Below are 22,528 nucleotides of genomic sequence, written 5' to 3' on the forward strand. Positions count from 1 at the left end.
TCACATGAGCAATGCCCTCGGTGGCAAACAGAACCTCTGCCTAAAGACGACAGTGTAAATAATAAAAATAAAACCCAAAAATTTCCTTTATTCCTTTAGTTTAGTTAACGCTCACACACAGTAAATAATTAAACCAAACTAAATTCTAACGCAATTGTTGCAAATTTGTAACAATTCATATTCTGCGTGCGCACAATAGATAGGAAGTTTTGAAAACATGTGCATAATACGAGTAAATTTTCCATACAAGTCCAGTGAAATGGATTGTGAGTACCATTGTGACGTTTTTGTGTAAATCGGTTTTTCCTTTGTTCACCGGAAATAATTAAGTTCGTCGACGCAGATGGTATAATGACTGAAGGTAATGTAACAAAACATTAAAATGGAGCAAAACTTTTGTGATTTTATGTGTAAATACTTGTTCTTTGTTACGCCCATTATTTACTCGTTTTAGGCTTTCTTTTAAAAACTTGCCTGAGTAGTCATTACTTACTTGAGGCTTACTTTAGCCTCAGGTACGTTGTTCATCACATTCTCTCACCCATCCCTTGCTTGCTTCAGCCTGTACCTGATTATTTACTGTTGATTGCATCCTTGAACCTGACCTAAAGTACTATAAAAACCCTGTGCGCTCACTTCTTCAGGACATTCTGAAATAGAACTTCAAGTGAACCGAAAGGCAATTTGAATATTATTTATCGCAAAGAAAAAAAGTCATAGCTAAAGGCAGAGATGAGTAATAAACAACGGAACACCGCTAAAGGCTCAATCGCTTACAACCTCTTTATGTATCTGGGGGAATTGCGACGTCCAGCGAAACAGCCATTGCGTCAGAGTCAGTCGAAAATGGAGTTGACATTGTGTCTTCTTAGAACAAATTTGAGGAACCTATCCAACTTTAATACGACAGAATTGACGGAGCTCAATCAGTTGTTGGTGCTTAAAGAAGATTTGCGCAAGGATATCCAGAATAAGACGGTTGTCAAGAAACAGAAGAAATCGAAAGATCGCTGGTGTTTAGGTAGGCTGATTTTAAGTATTAAAAACAAGAAAAAAACATAATTATGCCTAAATTATTTTGTATTAATAGGAAATATAAATTTACATATTATATTTACTTTACTCGCATTTTAAGATTGATTGAAAAAAATATTATTGCAATTGCACAAAAATAAGATTTTATTACTAAAGTGAGTGAATAAGATATACTTATAAGTATTATTTATATTCATTTTATTTTATTATAGAAGCATACAATTTTGTATAGTCACAAATCGCTGTTGTTTGACAAAAGGCAATTCTTTTTTTTTGCCTTGATATTTTATTTGTTTTATTTAATTATTTACTTTACTCGCATTTTAAGATTGATTGTAAAAATTATTATTGCAATTGCAACAAAAATAAGATTTTATTACTAAAGGAAACTCTTAAGGGGTATTTATATTTATTTTATTATTGAATCGTAAAATTTTGTAAAGTCACAAATTGCTGCTGTTTGACGAAAGGCAAATTCTTAAATTAAGGTCTTAATGTTTTATTTATCTTATTTATTTACATATACACTTACATATTTACGTACTCAGATTTTAAGATTGATTTTAAAAATATTTTATTAAAACACAATACTATACAAGAAAGTACATATTTATATGATAATATTTTATTAGAAAAGCGTAAATCTTTCGTCAAATTTCTTTCATCAGACTTTAAGATTTATTATTTTTTTCTCGTTTATTACAATATTTGTTATGATGTCCAAAGATTTGTTTGCGCAAATGGCTCAAAATCACCAAGGTTTCGAATTTCAAAATCGGTTTTATGACAAAAAAAATTGCAAGCTATAATGATGACTATTAGTTTATACTGTTGCTTAATTTGTATATTTTTAAACCTTTACAGGACAGCGCACAGAATTCTTTATTTTTTTAGTAATATTGCTTAGTAGTAAATATCTTGTAGAAAACCATCATTTCGGGAACGTTTTCCTAAGTTTCATAAAATCCGCAAAAACCAAACAAAGCTCAGAATTTGAGCTTTGTTTAAAAACATGGGTATATTTTGTATCTATATTGAATAAGCAATAATGAAATCAATACATTCAAAATTTTCTACAAGCAAAATACGTCAAAAAATTAAAGAAGAGCATAAAGCATAAAGTCAGCATAAAATTTAAGAAATTTCCAAATATTTAAAACTCTTATAATCGAATTAACGTAATATGTACAGAACAAAAGTTCTGTAATCTAATAAATATACATATAATATTTAATACCTCCATTTATGCGTATTTTATTGAAATATTGTAATGTTCCCGAAAATGATCAACCGTTCCCGGAATGACAAAAATGTTCTCGAAATGATGATATTGATATAATTAGGCAGAAATAAGGAAATATTTAAATTATAAACAACCGTTTAAAGAACTAAGTTATTTATTTATTTATTTTTTTACAAAAATTATTTTTCAAAAACATCGATTTCATTACCAAAATAATAATATTCCTGACTTTTTTCTTTTTTTAGCGTCGGTGTTGGAATAATACTGATTATTTGCTCAAAATCAATATATGATATATCCTTAGATTCCAGCTAAAATTTTCTAAGATTGTTATGCACAGATCTCAAAAAGGGTACTAAAATTTCTTCATCATCGTCATCGACACATGTCTGGCAGGTAGCAACATATCTGAAGCAAATATTTGGCTTCTCAGTAGGAACTTTAACAACCAAGAATTTCCCAGGGGATACGAGATTTGGATGTATATTTTCTTTGCAATAAGACGTATTTGCTTCAACATAAATCTGTTTAATTTTAATCTGCTGACGACGAGATATTGTCTCTAAATCTTCATTGTCCGAGGAAGATGACCAGTATTCAGATTTGTAAATATTTACTCTATTTTTAAATCTCAACTCGTTATCTGTGATCATGGGCTCTTCGTAAACAGGAGATTCAATTGCAGGCATAAAAACTTTCTCAGGTTCAACTGCAATCATATTACAAAGGCTAGAAAGCCTCGATAGTTTTAGCTCTTTATGAAAATGTTCGTATCGATATAATTGTATTAAAACGTCTAGTCCTTTTTGCCAGTACACTTTTGTGATGTCCATTATACCTGGAATAGCTTCCAGAGACTTTGGAACGCGGTTTTTCTCCTCAATCACGTTGTCTTCTGGGATTACTTTTACTTCGATAGCAGCATTTTTGAACAAATCGGCGAATTCTGAGGCTGTTCTAACATCATTACCCATCAAGACATGTCTGTCAGCTGTTCTTTTTAGGTATCCTCCTACACCATCCATTGGGCCTTTACCATGACCAGCCTCGCCTTGTTTTTCTATAATATTCTCTCTCCTTAGCCCGTTTAATTTCTTTCTGCTCTTCAGTCATCTTATCCAAAAACTTTCTTCTTCTAGCATTCACTTTTTATCTTTAATTACTTGCGCTGCACTATCCTTTTTAAGCCCTATTGAGATTTTTTTTTTATTTTTTTCTTTATCATTTATTAAAAAATTGAAAATTATTCGCCCTTAGAAATAATAATCATCATTCCGAGAACGCAACAGTCATTTCGGGAACGTGTCATCATGTCCGGGAACGTTCCCGAAATGACCGTTCACGAAATGACGATTTCAAATAAGCGCGCGCTTTGATTAGACGGCGGCCATCTTAAATGCGATCTGGGTTTGCCAATAGGAAAATATGTGAGTTTACTTTGTTATTTCGTGTCGTAAAAAAGAATTTCATCAATAATTAAATGTAATAATTTCGTTCACGAATTGACGGACTATTGATGTACGCTCTACGAATAATGAATTGAAAGGTACTTACCATTTAGATTTATTTTATTTGACGATAAATACTCTGACACTCCGCTTTGTTATTGTTTTCTTCCTCGACTGACGTTAGACATCGAATGGCTGCATTCACTTAAAATTATTTTTGACCTATTATCGATACGTTCACTGAAATGACTTGTGCGGTAGCGGACAAACTATATTGGATATTTTTATAGTTAAAAATAAATAATCTTTTAGTATCCTTTCTAAAAGTAAATTTTGTATAAAAATACGGTGTATTAAGTAATAAAATGGGTAACTTAGCTCAAATTTGTATATTAAATTTTGGACTTGTTGCTGAAGATTGTACATTAGGACGCGTTCCCGAAATGATTATCCATGCATGTATATTGATTTTATTTAAAATTTGCTTTATTAATTGGTTATATTGTTTGATGTACACACAAAACGGGTTAGTTGAAGTAATTTATTAATTTCTTTTCTCAAATAAGTCAAGATTTAAGACATTAAATTGCTAGCAAAGCCAATTCTGCACCTTGGTGATTTTGAGCCAAATACTTTGTTCATAAGCGTAAATATTTAGAATCTTTCAAGGTTGAGTTTCTTTTTAAATTTAAATGTACATAAAATTACCCAATGACAACACTAGACAATAAGGGGGCGTCCATAAATTACGCGAGGTGTTTTTTTCAATTTTCTGAACCTCCCTCCCCCCCTGGTGAGATGTCGTGAGATTTTATTCAACCCCCTTCCCCATCCCCCAATCTCACGTGAGATTTTTCAAAATGTGGGTTTCTTATGTAAACGCGTTGGATTGTTATTGTAAAAAGAAAAAAAAAGTTGCTTCGTGCTTTTATTTACGACTAGTTAGCACTAGTAATCAATATTGCTGAGAGTTATAAGTGTAATAAAAATTTAACAATAGAAGACTTAAATCGTAACTACTGCGATTAAAAAAAGAATATCTACTCTAATTCAGTCCATGGAGAATCATGCGCGGTTTCAAGAGAGACTATTGGGACCAACATGTCCATATGATTTTCAGTAAAATCATGTGCTCCTTCAACTTCGTTCTAATCTAGCCACTCTAAGCCGTTGACGCTTGCGCACAGTAACTCATTAGCTCGTCTTGTGACAATCCGTGAGGGTCGCACTTTGCGGAACATACGCGCTTGCTTAGCTGATGCAATGTGAGCTGCTCGCCTGTGCTCTGCAGCTCTTGTGATAGATGCGAAGTAAATACCGCATGTACTGTAGCATATTTTCTCTAAATCATCACGTATACTTGGGCAATAGAGATCAATAGGCGTGCTGATGAAGGCATTCAGCGGTTCAATCGGTACGCGTATTAGAAATGGAGCAAATGATTTTCCGTCATGTTCTTTAAAGTCCGGAATTGTCAAACGTCAACCTGAGTGATAGGGCGTTCGGCTCATAGTGGCGCGAAAGCAACCGACGGGCTACACTGTACCGCAAATTCAGATTAAATTGAGCTATTTGGTATAAAACAAATATGGTGGTTTGACAGTAGTAATGTATAACGTCGAAGTATGAATGAAGTTATTTTCTTTTGAACGAATTAGTGAATGATCTTAATCATACTACGATTACGCTTGAGATTAAATCTAAAGCATGTACAATTTTTTTGTTTCAATCAGAAAAAAATTGCGTGATATTTGCCGAGACCCCCCCTCTCTCCAACGTAAGATTAGATGAGATTTGACTCGACGAATATTATAATTTCTTTCTATTTTTTTTTAATATTGTAAAATACTAAAAAAAAACTAAACAGAAAAAGAAAGAAATCAAGTGACATTTGTTCAATTATTGTATAATAATTGATAAAATTTTATTTTATTTATCTATTGTTGACTACAATTATTTTTTTTTTCAATTCAAGTTTCAATTTCAATTTAAAAAATTTTTTGTTTTCAATAACAATAATGATGGAATTTTATTTTATCTTATTTGTTGTAATATTTTTATAGTCATAAATGTTTTAAGTTTTTGGTCTTTTTTTTTAATTTCAAAAATTTTTTTTTGTAACAATAATAATGCAATTTTGTTTTATATGTTGTAATTTTCTTTATGAACATTTTTCAATTCAATTTCAATTTAAGAATTTTGTTTCCAATAATAATAATGATGCAATTTTATTTTATATCCTGTATTTTTTTATAGTTTGTAAACGTTTTTTTGTTTTTGTTTTTTTTTTTTTTCAATTTACAAAAGTTTTTGAACTCAATAACAATAATGATGCTATTTTATTTTATGTGTTGTAATTTTTTATAGTTTTAAATTTTTTTTTTAATAAAAATAATAGTCCTTATCCTTCTGTAAAAAGTTCGTGGCCTACAATACGGTTGCAATCCATAAAAACCTTGAGTAACGCTTTGGTTTTTAACTGAAAATGACGTGGTTTTTTGGTCTCGGTTCATTCAGAGCTCCCCACTCGCCTCATAAACCTACGACTCGTCTCCATTAACGATGGGTTTGATGAATGTTGACTCGGATGCAGCCTTGAAAATCATGTCTTTGGCAATATCAAACTCGGTTCCGGTTTTGCATGGTGCTTTGAGACCAACTTTGCAGCAACTTGGCGCAAGCCCAAATCAATAACTGCAATGTCCTGAGCGGATCCATAAACGATTTTCAATTCCCTTGTCCAACTCTCTGCTGGTTACTTTGCGGTTATTGATCGAATTTCTTTCTTTTACTTTATTGATGTTTTCGATGTCGACGGTCTGGCATCCTCAATAGACAAACGATCTTTTCCCAAGCGTTCATGGCACTTATAAACGACTGTTTCTTTAGACTGTCATTACCGAAACTGTTTCCCAACATTTCTAAGGCCTTCTCGCCATTGCCATATAACCCAAAACAAGTTATATTTTAACAAAAGATCAGAAAATCAAATGCTTAAGACAAAGGTAAATAATCTTTTTTCCTTTCCGTGTTACACGCTTTTAAAGAAACACCATTTCAAATGAGGCGAGGTCCTTAAGCGAGCCGTCTGGTGTGAAATATGCCGAGGAATAGGTGAAAATTCAAACACAAAATTTGTACTTGCCGCAGGTGTATTTATTTATGTATGTATGTATATATTATTTAGTCTTCAAAGTAAATTCGCATTAAAGTATCATATAATATTAACCTAAGGAGTACTTCGACCAATTCAAATACAGTTTATAATAAATATTTTCCAATCAATAATCTTAAACACTATTTATCGCCAGAATTAAAATCTGTATCCATTTGCTGTTCTGATTCTTCATTCATCAAATTCGTTTCGTTCGGATGTTTCGAATCGCAATCTTAAACGCTATTCGTCGATAACATACAATACTGTATTCAAATCCTGTGCTGATTCAGCCTCTCTCAACTTGTTTTCTTTGGGATGAATCAAAATTAACGTTTCCAAGAGTGAGAGTTTGGAATAGCCTACGGACATAATATCTGGCTTGCGGCGGCGTAACAGCTCCTTGCACTTGAATATCTGATAGTGCACTGTTGGCGTCTTGTTACTTTCGGTCTTATTCACATTGTTGTTGTTGCACTTCGTCGAACCCATTTTTCTCGTTTCGCTGTTGGATAGGTTGTGTATGCTTCAAGTTCGAAATTATTAGGTGACCAATTCCCAATCAAACTCAAAACACTTATAATCGGTAATTGCAAATATTTGTGCGAAATGCCCCTGCTCGAATGATGTGATCCCGTTAACAAGCCTTCTTGTACTGCGGTTTACCGCTCATGGAGTCGCCCTTTTCTACTTTCTCAACAGACACCTTTTCTCCTGTTTTGCTATTGTGAACTTTTACCTGTCTATTGTCATTATTGTCCACCTCCGGGTTTTTCTACGCTGTTTACGCCACTCGCCAATTCGCGAATGTGCGCATCCTCGCTTAAATGCATTTTGCGTCTATTAGGCTGTGGCCTTTTCTGGAGCGTAGGGATAAACAGTAGCAGAAAATCCTATTACTAAACAAAAGTGGACAATAGTTTTTGTGACCTTGATAATTCAAAGAGTTATTGTGGAATATTTTGGTGCTGCTTAACAAGCGCATGCATGTGTATGTGTGCGTGTGTATGTTGATAGGTTATTTCCATTTATACCACTGGAGACCTGTTGGCTATTATGTCACTGCTGTGAGGTACCTGCACTCAGCAGTTGAAATAAATAACGAAACAATACAATTATGACTCAAGGCTTGTAAAATATTTTGCATGAAATGCTAATGGCCAACGGGAAAGGATAACTATTTTGGGATTTCCGCCAGATTTACTACACAACTGTACCATTGAGGTGCAGCTAAAAGATATTGCATGCAAAATATGTAACTAAATATATTTATGGACAGTAGCTGAACTCTATTGATTTATTAGAGCGTACAATCACTGGTGATAATAACATCATCGGCCCTAACAACCGCGTTGTTAGTTCCGCCCTTTCTATGCTGATAAAGAAGCAAAGCGAATTGATCTGATTCTGTACGAGGACAAGACAAAGTAACACACCTGTCATCAAACGAACAGTTGGCGCACCCGCGTATCGGCAAGCACGTCACTATTGACAGTTATAATTTTGAAGTGGGATAATACTTCGGTCATTAGGAACCCTCATTAACACCGATAATAATGAAATGCAGCAGAGAATATCTCTTGCCGACAAGTGCTACTCTGTACTAAGTAGACAATTGAGTAGCAAAATCTGCTGGCGACGAACAAACCAACACTCTATAAGTCCCTTGCCATGCCCATCCTATTGTAATGCGAAGAAGCTTGGACGATGACAGCATTCGGTCAGGCGAAATTGGGTTTATTGTTTTTAGTTTCATATATATATGTATTTATATTTAAAATATAATCTAGGAGTTTACTTAAATATCATGAATACTATAAAGTAAGTGAATTCAGACATAAAATCTACTGCTTTTAATTGTCCACAAAATTAAATGCACCTCAAACGCAGAAATTGTATCAACTCAAAGGTTTAATTACTCTTTCACTCTCCCTAAAATGCTATAAAATCTGTGTATTCAACACCATACATAAAAGCAACAGAAAAAAGGGGTAACGTCTACTTACCAATAACGTATGTACATATGTAGACAACCTGAAGGCTATCAATCGAGAAATTCTCTTTAAAAATAATTTACGCCAAGGAATCCCCAGTATGAAGGCAACAACAAATCAGTAACGTCCATAGTCTGCCCATAGTTGAAAGACCGTCATTTAAAGAAAGAAAGAAAAAAAAAACAATGGTAATGTCCAACCATCCAAACAACATCGAGGCAACAAAAAGAGCTTGCAAATATACTTAATATATGGCCTTGTACCATGATGCAAAGAATAATGAGATGGCGCCCATCGTGGTCCCGTTACTTTGCGCTCAGCGAATTTGACAACTAGTTACGTGATTTTAGCTCTAGTATGGCCAGATTACCATTTTCGTAACTTGATTTAGCATTTTTTTTGTTGTTATTTTTATTATTTTTTGTCTCGGAGTTTTAGTTCTTTCTTCATGACATTTTTCTAGCTGTTCTAATTAAAATGTCATGTTTATAATTTTGTAAAATATACATTTTTTAATAATTATTTAAATAAATCACTCAGTTTTATTTAGCTTTACTTTTTTTTAACATCTGGTGGCATTGCCCGCGATTGCCGGTGTTGTTGGTGTTCTTCTGCTTTCGGCAGTCAAATCTCTCTCTCGTTACTGCAGAGTTGCCTAGCTTTGGATATAAAAACGCACTAAATGCCCATTTAAAGAAAATAAAACACGAAATTTTTATTGTGTTAAGTAAGAACTTTGTATGCGTGACAAATTGTCTGTAGAATGTGCGTTTTTTTTAAATAAATGTGTTATGATTATGTACAATTTAATTTATGAGTTTTTTTTGTTAAGCGAAATTCTTTTGTTAAGGGAACGACTTTTTTGCTATATTTGAAGCTATGTAACTAGATAAGGTACCCTTTTTGTAAAAATGTCAGTATGGTTTCTTTAGTATTTTCTGGTATTTTGTTGCTTATTTTTACTATGAATACACCTCTTGATGCTCTAAGGATTGATGACCGGAAAAAACGATTACACCTCTATGGTTTCAATTCGCATTCAATAAATTCAAAGGCTTTTTAAAATGTGTAAAAAGGTTTTCCATCTTAAGAAGAGTTGAGAGAGGGGCATTTAATATTTTTGCATAGCCTTAAATGGAGCCAAAAATTAAATTTGCACTTTCAAATTATCAAATTTTATAAGAGTAAAAAAATTTTCATTAGCACTAAAATCTTCTCAGAGTGGCCTTTTTAAAACTTCTTTTGTATAATAATACAGTTTTTTTTCAACCTAAAGTCTCGGTAGCCTTAAATTAAAAACAAAAAGAAACAAACACCAAACTTAAAAATTGTCGCATTTTCGGTATAAAAAAGCACTAAATTTATTGCGAAGAGCAAATGGTTGGCAATACTGCACAACTCTGCAAACGTGACGTCACGTACTCTCTGATGGGCGCAATCTTCTTTCTATCATTCTTGAGTTATATAGTACTTTCGACTGTTTCTTTTCAATAATAAGCAACTTTAATAAGTTAAAAATATTCATCGAAAATGTGATCAGACCCGAAGAATACAAAAGCTTTTCAACAGCGTGGTGGAAGCCGATTCGTTTGTAGTTGTTTTAGCATCGATATGCGAGGAATATGAATTAGAGGTGTTTTAAAATAACAAAAAATGAATTTTTTATTTTTATTCTTTTCTGTAAATTTGAAAAACTGGACTTAGCAACTTTTAACTTTAAGATATGGAAAAAATGCCCACCATCGCCAGAAAACAATGCTCAGAAATCAATGCTATTTTAGAGCTACTTCAAACTTATACTTCGATTTTGCACATACCAATACACAGTAGGCTATAAAATTGCACACTCGGAATTTTTCTAAAAACTCTGATTAGGAAGTTTGCAATTTTGAAAAAAAAAAAATCATGTGCAGCATCGTACACGTGGTAGAAGTGAAACTTCTGTGTGTGAATGAGTGTGAATAAGAGAGAGAGAGAGAGAGAGAGAGAGAGAGCGAGAGAGGAAGAGAAGGAGACAGGGATAATTTCAAAAGAAATAAAACACTATAAAATTTGTGTAACCAAAATTCGATTTTATTAACTATATATGCATTATGCTATCATCTGTTGATGGTTCAATTGGTAATACTGATATAATTGGTTTGTGATAGCTGAAACATGAAATGTACATATGTGATTCAATATTTTCTAGATAACGTGTGAAAATTGCATCTAGTGTAGTTCCGGATTTTGTTGTTGATTCTTTAGGGTTATTGTTTATCTACAAACCGAATGTTTCTCGAAGAAATTGAATCAACGGCAAAGAATCATTGGATCCGAAATTTGCGTTGAAATCTCCCTCGAGAATCAATGGAATTTTGTCTTCACCTCTTCAAAGTGCATATGCACCTGCGTGGCTGTAAACCAGTAGTGAGCGGTGAATAAAATATATTATGTCATCAAGATTTTGGTTCGGTGAGATATAGATGGCGGCTATGACAATAGTTTTTCCATTCAGCGTTTGACATTCTGCAATGCAAACATCGCCAACTGGTGTGAATGTTGATGAATATGACTGAGACTGCTTGCAGTCATTTCAATGTTTGGTGTGACGATATTTACGCTATCATCTTGATTGCCACACCGCCAGCTCTAACATTTAGTCGCTTATATTTGATGGCGCAATTGAAATTTGGTATACTAATATCCTCGTTATCGTTTAACCAAGTTTCGGACAGAAGAACTATACTCGATTTGCGGATGACAGAGTCTGTTAAATCTGCGGAATGTGCTCGTAGGCTCTGACAATTAAGAGTATATACAGATAGCCCTCTTCTCTGAGTCATGAAATCGATTATTTATTTATCCACAGTTTCCATTCTATTTAACGATAGTCTCCGGAATTCATCTTGTAAATGAGACATACTGACTGATGCTCGCCAACCATGGTAGAATCTAAAATCTTTTCCGTTCGTTATAATCCACAAGCCTTCAGTACAAGTGACTCGTGGTAAAGCAACGTAAACTAATGATTGCGAATGTTTTTTATCATATTCGTAAACAACTTCAGAATATGTGCTTCCCTGAGACTTGTGAATGGTCGTCGCACAAGCACAAACTAATGGTAAATGTGATCGTTTAGCGTTAATCGTTTTGTTGTTGTTAAGCGGTATTCTTGATGTGCGTCGTCCGATTGGTACCGCTGTTTTACTGATATTTTGCACTGCAACATGACCAGCAATTTCTCTGTCGTGTAACATTATGATGTATAGCTCTCCTTCTCTTTCTCTCTATGTTATATATCTGTAAACTCTGTCTTACAAGGAAGCCTATGTCTTAGGTATAGAAAATGTATAGCTCTCTTTCTCCTTCTCTCTACGTTGTATCTTTCTTTCTATCTTGCGTAACGAAATCTCTAAACGTTACATTTTTTCCAATTCACTCTCCATTCTCGCTCAAATATCAGACCGCCGCTAAAGAAGTTTCACTTCAAAAATTTACATGTTCGTTCTAAGTTCTTGCGAGAAAATGAGCTTTATTTTCATAAAAAGAAATAAGAAACACAAAAATAGTAAAAACTTCTCCCTGTCTCATAACTACTAAATTCGTTGTATGTGCTGTATGTAGACTTAGTCCTTCACTTTATTCATAATATTTATTCCTTCAAAATTGTAAATGTCAACAGTGACATGGAGGCCGATAAGCGCACTCGCATATATTTGTTTGATGCCAGGAGGTACATCGCCTTGGCCTCGCTGACCGCCTGGCCCAATTGCTTTGCTTACTTCTTCAGTTTAGAAAAGGTAAAACTTAGAGTGTGGTTTTTAAGAAACTATATGGTGGCTGAGGCCCAATGGTGTTGTTTTTGCCCAACAAATAACATTTTTTTGAGGTTTTTTTCGGTAGCAGAAAATCGTCGAGCACCAAAATATGTCTAACTCTTGGATCGGTCAAAAACAAACTAAATAGGTCATTTAGTTGAAAAAAGAGTGTCCAGGTTGGGCGAGTTTTTTGTGATTTTTGCATTTTAAGAAATTAGGAAATTGCCTATAGGTGCTTAGGCAAATTTTTAACAAACGTTAATATTTCGACCGTCGAAAATTGAATGTATGCTACCCGAGAAATTTTAAACGCCTTAATTTTTAAACACACCTCGTATATTTGCTCAAAATTGCAGCAGACTTTACCATTTGCAGTTCGAGAGTATCCGCTCCGTTATTAAACCAAGTATTTTCTATAAACAATACCAGCCACGCGCATATAATCTTATATGCTATACTTTTAAATATTTATATATACATATATATATGTACATATGCACATAAGAATCATATGGCTTAAATGACATTTAAATTTATAAGTAATTATGCAAATAATTCGATTCGATGTTGAAGGATGTTCAACGACTATGGCTTGCAAAATCGAATGAAACCTAGTCAAGCAGCCAAAAACAGTCATATGGTATGAAGTTTTCAATGCTTATCAGCATAGTTTCATCGAACTTTATGCTTTTCCCACAGTTCAAGTCAAAAGCTAATAGAAAAATTAATATAACGGAACTATAAAAAACAACAGTACTCGTTTGATTTCGTTCAACTTCGTCAAATGGTAATTTGTATTTAATGAGAAGAATTAAATTCTAGGTATATGAATATTTGCACATATGTATATACAGTTATTTCCCCTCACATAAATAGGAAGCATTTTATTGAAGAATAATGTTTGCAGAACAGCGTTTAAATTTTCTACATAGTTCACTTATTCATTAGATTTGACCGAATTCAACTATAAATTGGCTCGCTTCCATCCGATTGTTATACTCAATCAGAAGTCTTCAATTAAAAAGCATAGTTTCCTTCTAAACATGCGTGCATTTATGGTGAGTTCTTTACAAATAAAGGATATCAGTCATATGAGCAGAACTAAGTGTTTCTTCATTGTAGGTTATGTGTTTTGTGGCTTTGGCCACCGCCGATAAATTAGGCTACAACTATCAACCAGTGGGGCACTCGGATAGTGGTCTTTCCTTCAGTCCTGGGAGTAGTAGCAACGGAGGTTTACCTGGTTCTTCAGGAGGTCTAGGCGGTATTGGTGGTGGTCTTGGCGGCTTGGGTAGTGGACCATCGAGTGGATTTGGAGGTCTTGGAGGTGTCGTAGGTCCAAGCGGCGGTTCATCTGGAAGTTTCGGCAACTTGGGCAATGGTCTTGGCGGATTAGGCGGTGGATTGGGAGGTTTTGGAGGTGGTCCATCTAATGGCATTGACGGTGGTTCGAGCTCAGGTCCTTCTGGTCCCAGTGATTACAGCGGTGGCAGCGCACCTGGTAGCAGTAGCTCAGTTGGCGCCCCAGCAGAATCGGAATACGAAAAGGAATTCTATACATACACCGCTGATGAAAGTGATTTCAATGAGCCAGAATCCAACGACCAGGTCGCCAATTCATTAAAGAAGAATTTACGTGTTATTTTCATCAAGGGACCCGAAAACAACGGTTTGGAAAAGGCCGCTATCAACTTGGCTAAACATGCTTCCGAACAGAAGACCGCTATCTATGTGTTGCAGAAACAAGCGGATTTGGGTGACTTAGCTAACAAATTGCAAGCTTCACATGATTTGCAGAGCCACAAACCCGATGTTCACTTTGTGAAATATCGCACTCCCGAAGATGCGGCTAACGCTCAAAAGGCCATCCAATCGCAATATGATCAGTTGGATGGACCTTCACAATCGCACGATGGTGGAGCTGCTCCAGTTCACAACTTTGCATCTCCAGCAGCTCGCAATGCTCCTTCTGGTGATAGCGACGGTATCTCTGGCCCTGCTGGTGGAATTTCAGGTGATGCCGGACGAGTTGGAGGTGTTCCGAGTGGACTTGGATCGGGTGGTAGAGTTTCGGGTGGCAAGGGCCCAGCTGCACCAAGAGCTACATACTTACCTGCCGCTATCCTGAGAGCTTTTCGGTTTTAGAATTTTTCTAAATATTTTATTGTTGACTTTTCTGTTATGTGATTATTTAGGAAGTAAAAAAATATTTAATTAAAATTAGTTTATTTTTTATGTCACGCGGGATAGGCGATTTACCATCGCCACCATTTCAGGGATACAAATGTTGAGGTCATTTTATTTTTGGTAGTTTTTCAGGCAGAAGTCTTTGCGATCCTTCAAACATGCAGAATCCTTAGAGAAAGTGTGAGCGAAGGCGATATTAAAATTTTTTCCGGTAGTCATGGTGGCTTGAGGCTCTGTCGGCGCTATGGTGCAGAACCAAATTAGTAAACTCCTGTAAGGAGGAGATCAAATCTCTTGAAAGTGGGGGTAACATTTCTCTGATCTGGTTTCCAGGACATAGGAAAATAGAGGGAAATAAAATTGCTGATGAGCTTGCCAGAGACCTCTTACCCGGTCATCGACATCCCCCTGACAGTTGCCAAAGGGGAATTTTACAAATTATTTCTCAGGAAAGCGCAAAAAAGATGGAGCTCGATTTCTTCATGTGCTATTTCGAAAACCCTTTGGTCCCAGTATAATATACGAAGGACTCAGAAAGTCCTTTATACTCCTCGACATTCTATTTCCAAACTCGTAGCTGTGTTTGCCGGTCACTGGACGATCGGCACACATGCGAAAAAACTAGGGTTATCATTTAACCCCCATTGCAGAAGCTGTAGGGACCCTTCAGAGAAGGCGACTGTTGAGCACTTTCTCTGTAAATGTCCTGGTTTGGCTGTTAGACGACTATGGTTACAAGGCGGTCCTTTCTTTGGCAGCCTGGGGCAGTGCGCCAACTAAATCCCATCAATCTTCTCCATTATATCAACAGCTCAGGTTGGCTGTAGACACCTGTCTGTTGGAGGTCTCAAAATGGTATCAAAATCGCGTTTTAGTGCTACTTGGCGTTTTAGTGCTAGAGTGGTATTTTAACCATTTCACCTCAAATTTGATTAAGGAATGACGTCTCAACATTACACATGAATATTTGAACCTGAGTGTACATATTGAAATTTGAAATTTTTATTTCCGAGCCCTTTAAATTATATAATTTCTTAGTCATATCCAACATTTGCCTTGATCCAACGCTTTGGTTCGGATTTTACTAATCAATATACGCTAAAGTTTCCATTTAACTCGCTTGTAGGATCAAGTTGGAATATACTGTCAGACTTACCGTCCTAATAGACTTGAACGAATTTAAAATAATTTAGTTCGTTTCGCTCTCAGATCACTTAATTTGGCTTATCCCATTCCTTCGTATGATGTAAAATGTGCCTAACTAAACTTGAAATCATTACAAAATAGAAGGATGATTTATTTTTAATATCATCAGTGGTGTAATCGATTGATCTATTCTTTTAAAGCGGAATAATGATTTATTCTTTCTGGACCGAGTAAAAATGGTTTCGGGCTCTTATAGTCCAATACATACAACATTGAAAGAATTTATTGAAACTACAAATTCTTTGGCTTTTGCGTCATTCTCATTTCATTGGCTCATTTCGTCACTAAGCAAACTTTTAAATTGTCACTGAATGAATTATGTATATAGATAAGTGGGAACTATGTAAATATTATTGTCGAGAATCTTTGGAGACTACTGTCTGTTAGCTTCAGTTGTGTTTTTTAGTTTCGATGTGCTTTCGCCAAGTCAGTCGCCTGTCTAGATGGACTCTAAAGTAAGTGACACATTCACTTTGTGGGATTTTTACGTAGTTTAATTGAATGGTGGACCACTGTGTTTGTTTGGCGTAAAAGTAACTTGATTGCATTTTTTTTCATTCATTTGTATGATCCACTTCGCAAGCTATTGTTTTACCGCAGACAAGTGGTTTGCGAAACTCGCGTTTGCTCGTAGTGCGACATCTGGAGCGACAAAAACTAAATGGGTTATACTTTGTTTAATTCAATTAGCCACTTCTACTTCTTAAAAGTATAACTTTTGCTTATAAACCGTGATTACTTAAAAAGTGCACACATTTTTTAATTTTTTTAATTTGTGACCAATACTCGCACTTACGAATGCCTTTTAGTCATAAAAATTGTGTATTTGCTTCTAATAGTAAAGAAATTATTATAGCAATTATTAATCTACTAAAGGTGAATTGTTTGTAATTACACAAACATTCCAAAAATCATTCAAAGGAAGATATATTTTATAACTAAATTAACCCAAGCAAAAATTTAATTTAGTCAAGGCCAACAACTCATTTGCAGACATGCCTCAAGTGAACTTAAAATTTTGAATGATTTGTTTTTAGATGCTGCCCATATTGTGTTAAGGTTTGCGCAAAGCCAAATCGAGCCAGCCAGATGCCAGCTCCATATTATGTTACAAAATTCGTGAATAGAAAGATGTAAGGCAAACTTGACCTACAAAACTATGAGCACCATATTTGGGTAATGTGGCTTCCAAATACATCATTACTTAAAAGGAAAGAGCTAGCCTTTTAACCAACTGGGAGCTTCATTAAGCTCGCCTGTTCGCTGGTATAAAACTATTGCAGTTTTCTTCTAACAATCAATACGAATCAAAAGGCCAACGTCCCCACATTTCCGAAGCAATGAAATTATTTGTGGTAAGCTATTGAATATATACATATATTTTGAAATAAACTCATCAGTTCTGCCTTTGCAGGTTGCATGTTTTCTAGCAGGTTGCGCGGCCGCTCCCAACGGTTATAACTACCAACCACTAGCGGCGCTGCAAACACCGAGTCAAGTCTATTTGCCACAAGTCTTCGAGGCTACCTCACAGGTGCCTGCTAGTGCGAATATAATACAGCAACAATCATCCGAAAAACATTACGTACCAGCACAAGAAGCAGTCTATAACAAAGAATTCTTCTCTTTTTCCGCACCTGAGGAAGATTTTCAGGAATTTCAAGAAGCTCAAAAGGTCGCCGAAACACTTAGGAAGAATATACGAGTAATTTTTATCAAATCGCCAGAAAATCATGGTATTGAGCATGCGGCAATTTCACTTGCCAAGCAGGCGCAAGACCAGCAAACTGCTATCTTTGTGCTACAGAAACAGCACGATTTGAGTGAGCTTGCAAATAAACTGAATGCTGTGCAATATCACCGTTCTCACAAACCAGAAGTACACTTTGTAAAATATCGGACACCTGAGGATGCATGGAACGCTCAACGAGCAATACAGGCTCAGTTTGACAGCATTCAAGGCACTACGCAGAGCACTTTTAGTGGTATTGCACCAGTGTTGAATTTTGACTCACAATCGCAGGTCAGCGTACAAGCACAGCCGCACTCACAACTTCAGCGGCATGAGATTTATGGAGTGCCTACCAACAATGCTCCTACGATTGGAAGCAATGATGGCTACACTACAGGCGGCTATTCGATCGAATCGAAATTATTCGGTGGCTACACTAATAATGCTCCACAATTCGGAGATAACATCTTTGCTCACACAAATGGGCAATTGGCTGCATCTTCAGTTAACAATTTAATTTACTCGAACGAAGCGACACCAAGCAATAGTTATTTGCCAGCGCTAAAAGCGCTGCATTGAGATGGGCCTCTTTTTCAAAAAAAGGTGTTTTTTCTCAATTTTTTCTTTCAAGGCAAAAAAGCGAATAATCTTTTGCATTTATTTGAAGGCATGGTTGACGAGTAATAAGCAATTTTTTAACATAAATAAAAAACAAAATGGCGTACATATGAGGGATCTCGCACAGCTTCTTGTTGCGCGCTAGAAAAACGTCGTGTAAGATTGCGGTCGTAGTTTTCATCTGAAACAAAAAAGAAAAATATTGTCTTATTCAGAAGGCTTTCCCGCATATAATAGATTACTCTTGTACTCTTGTATAAAAATATGAAAAAATTAAAACACAATTAATTATTGAAAAAAGTGCTTCTTTTCGCTATTTTTTTTCAAAAAAGGTGTTAAATAACATTGAAAAATGATTTTTTTTGTGTTTTGTTAGTTAATTAGTTGAGTATTTTAATTATCTTTATATATTATCGATTTCAAACGATAACTTTCGTCGTTTTTTTTTTAATCTTACACGCCATTTTCAAAAACATGGTTTTGAGAAAACGTGTTTCAAAGTTTTCAAAAGGTAGACAGTACCTATACTCACACGAGGGACGGTACACAGGCCTGTAACTCCGAAAACACTTTGAATTCCGCTATAAAATTTTGAGGGCATATTCTCCTATAAAATATCTATCCATTGCAGTAAAAAAAATCGAGTTTTTGAAGCCGACTGATAAGAGGCCCCCCTTGAGCAACTATTGACACAGGAAGGAAAAAGTTATACGATAAGTTGAGCTAACATTTTTAATAATATAGAAAACCGCGAAATGTAGATATTAGCTTAAGAGGAATTTGAAAATATTGGGTGATGTAAAAAGTTCGGTAATAAATTGCCAATTTAAAAATTTTTTAATTAATGAGAAGTTAGTTGGATTTAAGAATGAAAAAAATGTTGGTCGTTTTCTTCTCATTTTCCTTTTTTGCTATAAAAAGGAGTTGGCTAAGCGCAAAACCCGCGATGTCTAGAATAAATGCTGCAAGCAATTTTACCAGCTTTCATTCCACTCCTCTTTGATATTGCCACTACTTTGCCAAAGTAATAGAAGGAACCGCAAAAGAGCTCATAACACAACACCGAGAACCGACCGTAAAATCTTACAGAAAGCTGTGGATAATCGAAATACACTATCGAGTCATTCCAAAAGAACTAAATGATTCTGGTATCACGGTGTCATGGGCCACGCTGCGTCGCCGTTCGTAGGAAAATGAAATAAGTTGCAGGCGCCCAACAAAAAAAGCTAAAGTTAACTTGAACAATACGTCAAAAGCGGTTAAATTATAAGAGTTACTCCAAAATTAATGGATTAAGGTCATCCTTAGAATTTTGCTGCTTTCTCTGATATTCAGCAATATTTGGCATTAAACTATTTTTTCGATTATTGTCGTTTTGAAGCGGTTAGCGAAGCAAAACCTTCGTTCACAGGAGGCAAAATGTACTGTAATCAGATGATTGTGTTGTCCTTGTATTAAAAATCCACCCTTACTAGTGTTCTGTAGCTCCATTAAATCGAAAGGTCCTAGTCCAATAATATTTTGTTCAAGGAATAATGGATTCTGCCTAAAAAATAAAAGTACTGAAAACGGTTTATCGCCATATATCGATACCCTACAATAAGCTATTATGCAGGATGATTCTCCATGAATTTTGGCTCTTAATCTTATAGGAAACTGTGGGCATTCCTAAGAGTATCGGCTGTTTTTTCAGAGCTTCCGAACTTAAATCATAATACAAAACAGAAATTGTTGAAATGATTTTTTTATTATAATCTGACAGATAATGTCATAGCATTTATGTCGTCCATTCGACCAGTCCAATTTTAGCCGTATGGCATCGCTGCTTAACCGATTTTTGGAAACAATCAGCATGGCGTGATAGCGCTCGCCATTTACCGTAACGATTTCGAAAGAAATAAAGACCGATGATGCCACACCAGTACTCTCTAAACTTCGCGAACTAATTTTTTTTTTTCAAAGTAAATTGCCAAAATTTGAAAGCGATGTTCTAGCATTCAACGATTCACGATGACTTGCCAAATCTTACTGAACAGAAATGGCAACACAGTTCGCAATTTTCAACTGTCAATTCACAGTTATCGGTATGGATAGTTTTCATGCCGCTAAAAAGCACCTTATATATGAGCAAAGAAACCCTACGGTGGCAGTTTTGTAGGCAAATGCGATAGATATTTATAATAATGACATTGAATTGAGAACAGCATTTGCCATAATTAGCAATTAGCAAATAGAAATTTAATTAAAATTTCTTTTTTTTTTTTATTTTGTACCCAAAAAAATTATTTTCATACTATTTGAGAGTATAACTTTGTTTACTATTTTAAGCTTTTTTAGCTCAACGCTAACACTACGATCTACGAGTACGCTTTTCTTAGTTTTTTTTTATGCTTATACTTGAAGATGCTGTGAAGTTTTACGAAAAAAATCGCTTTAAAGTATCGGTTTAAGTACTTACACCCACTCTAAAGTATATATTAATATGGATATCAAAATATATAGGATATACCAGCCATTAATTTTTTTTTTTTACTTTACAACTTCGGTCTTCTTGTATTCAATTGCCCAATCTTGCCTGAGATCCTCTCCACGCTCACTCGACTGCTTCTTCGCAATTATTACCGATACCAAGTTCAAGCAACCGCTATCGAGCCGTTTATATTATATATATGTTGCTGAAATTACGAAGTTATTTTTTCCTCAAAACTCCTCCTTTTAAAATTAAAATAAAATGCCCAACAATAAAAATTTACTTATCGTATGTACGTATTATGAACTTTATATATGTATTCGTATCTTTACAAAGGTACGTAAGCAAATTCTTTTAAACTATCCTCACTTTGGAAATTCCCATGAAGTAAAAAATATAGTTTACAGATCCATTGCGCCTACCTCTCTGAAATATCTTTTGCACCAATTTCAGTCACCTCAGTCGGGCCATTTCTCATTTCGTCCACGTTTTTGCCGGTATTATTTCGCCGTGCTAGTGACTTAGCTATATTTTCACTTTCTTCTACATCGCCATTGAACTCAATTATCGTCGTGTTTTCGGGCGCTTCAATGAGTAATACACGTCGTGACTTTATCAATCCTAGCAATTCGTCAATTTTTTCGTCGACGTCATCTTCATCTTCTTCGGAGGCAGTGAAAGTGAAGAATTCGGCATTGTATAGCTCTTTTGATTTAGGCAAATCCTCATTCTTATCTATTTCTTCAGAGCTCTCATTCTTTTTCTTTAACTCGTGCGAAGAATATTCTTCCGAATCTTCATTGGCACTCTTATCAAGTACTTCTATGGATTTTGCCCGCAGTAATCCTATAAGACAGCAATACTAAAATAATATCAGTTAAATATAAATACATGAATCAAAATTCTACAGTAAATAAATACTTACAACTAGCAACGCACCTTCCAGGCGGAAACCCATGGTCATCATGAGCAGACACAATTTATATACTCCAGATACTCAATGCAAGTCCGATGCAAGTTTAAAAAGCTCGGCAGAATTTATCATTCTTTTATAGCTGCATTAGTTTCTTGAGATCTGAGTCGTCATTATGTCTAACCAAAGATGGCATGCGTACGCATTTAAAGCTAAGCCACCTTAAGCGGAATGTTTACGAGTGTTCTGCCAGCAATCAAATAATTAAGCTGGTATTTTATCAATAGTTTTGTAGTTTTCACCTTAAACAGAAGCACATTGAGGCATTATACCTATCATCGCAGCAATCATCACAGGTGAAAATCTTCCATACATTCGAAGATGTTAATTTGTATTTAATTCGATAAACCATTTGTAGTCTTCGCTTTCAGTACATTTTCAATCCGACATTATAATTCCATTTTATGTCTTGGCTGCCGAAAAAGGTAAATACAAGTAGTTGATGTATTCAGGTTAACAGAGCAGTGAATTCCACATTTAAGTGGGAGTCGTAAAAAATAAAAGGATTTAAAAGTTGACAAAATTTGTTGATTTCTCGTATTGGAATGAAATGGAAAGTATTAACTTTTAAAAATATTTAAATACAATAGATGAACTCGCACTTATGTACATATGTTAACATGTATTTTAGTTGTTTTAGTTTTACACAAGTTGGCGCAAAATTAATC

The 22,528-nt window shown here is 35.0% G+C and overlaps 4 protein-coding genes across 4 annotated transcripts; 3 read left to right on the forward strand and 1 right to left on the reverse strand.

The window, feature by feature from the left end:
* The first annotated feature begins 622 nt into the window (after window positions 1–622).
* LOC128871952 (uncharacterized) lies at window positions 623–2,625 on the forward strand. The gene is made up of 2 exons (XM_054114154.1): window positions 623–1,021; window positions 2,524–2,625. The coding sequence occupies exons 1-2, from the start codon at window positions 733–735 to the stop codon at window positions 2,538–2,540; spliced, it is 306 nt and encodes a 101-aa protein (XP_053970129.1). The 5' UTR covers window positions 623–732; the 3' UTR covers window positions 2,541–2,625.
* A 10,834-nt stretch (window positions 2,626–13,459) lies between these two features.
* On the forward strand, window positions 13,460–14,840 carry LOC128858263 (pupal cuticle protein 36a-like). The gene is made up of 2 exons (XM_054094406.1): window positions 13,460–13,732; window positions 13,797–14,840. Exons 1-2 carry the CDS (start codon window positions 13,718–13,720, stop codon window positions 14,817–14,819), a joined length of 1,038 nt encoding a protein of 345 aa, XP_053950381.1. The 5' UTR covers window positions 13,460–13,717; the 3' UTR covers window positions 14,820–14,840.
* A 2,567-nt stretch (window positions 14,841–17,407) lies between these two features.
* On the forward strand, window positions 17,408–18,481 carry LOC128868206 (uncharacterized). The gene is made up of 2 exons (XM_054110074.1): window positions 17,408–17,422; window positions 17,482–18,481. Exons 1-2 carry the CDS (start codon window positions 17,408–17,410, stop codon window positions 18,376–18,378), a joined length of 912 nt encoding a protein of 303 aa, XP_053966049.1. The 3' UTR covers window positions 18,379–18,481.
* Window positions 18,482–21,305: 2,824 nt separating this feature from the next.
* LOC128868275 (uncharacterized) lies at window positions 21,306–21,851 on the reverse strand. Its single transcript, XM_054110201.1, has 2 exons — window positions 21,827–21,851; window positions 21,306–21,733 (listed from the first exon to the last, which is right to left on the reverse strand). The coding sequence occupies exons 1-2, from the start codon at window positions 21,849–21,851 to the stop codon at window positions 21,306–21,308; spliced, it is 453 nt and encodes a 150-aa protein (XP_053966176.1).
* Between the last annotated feature and the right edge of the window lie 677 nt (window positions 21,852–22,528).

The sequence above is a fragment of the Anastrepha ludens genome, chromosome 2, assembly GCF_028408465.1.
Source record: "Anastrepha ludens isolate Willacy chromosome 2, idAnaLude1.1, whole genome shotgun sequence".
NCBI classification, from domain to species: Eukaryota; Metazoa; Arthropoda; class Insecta; order Diptera; family Tephritidae; genus Anastrepha; species Anastrepha ludens.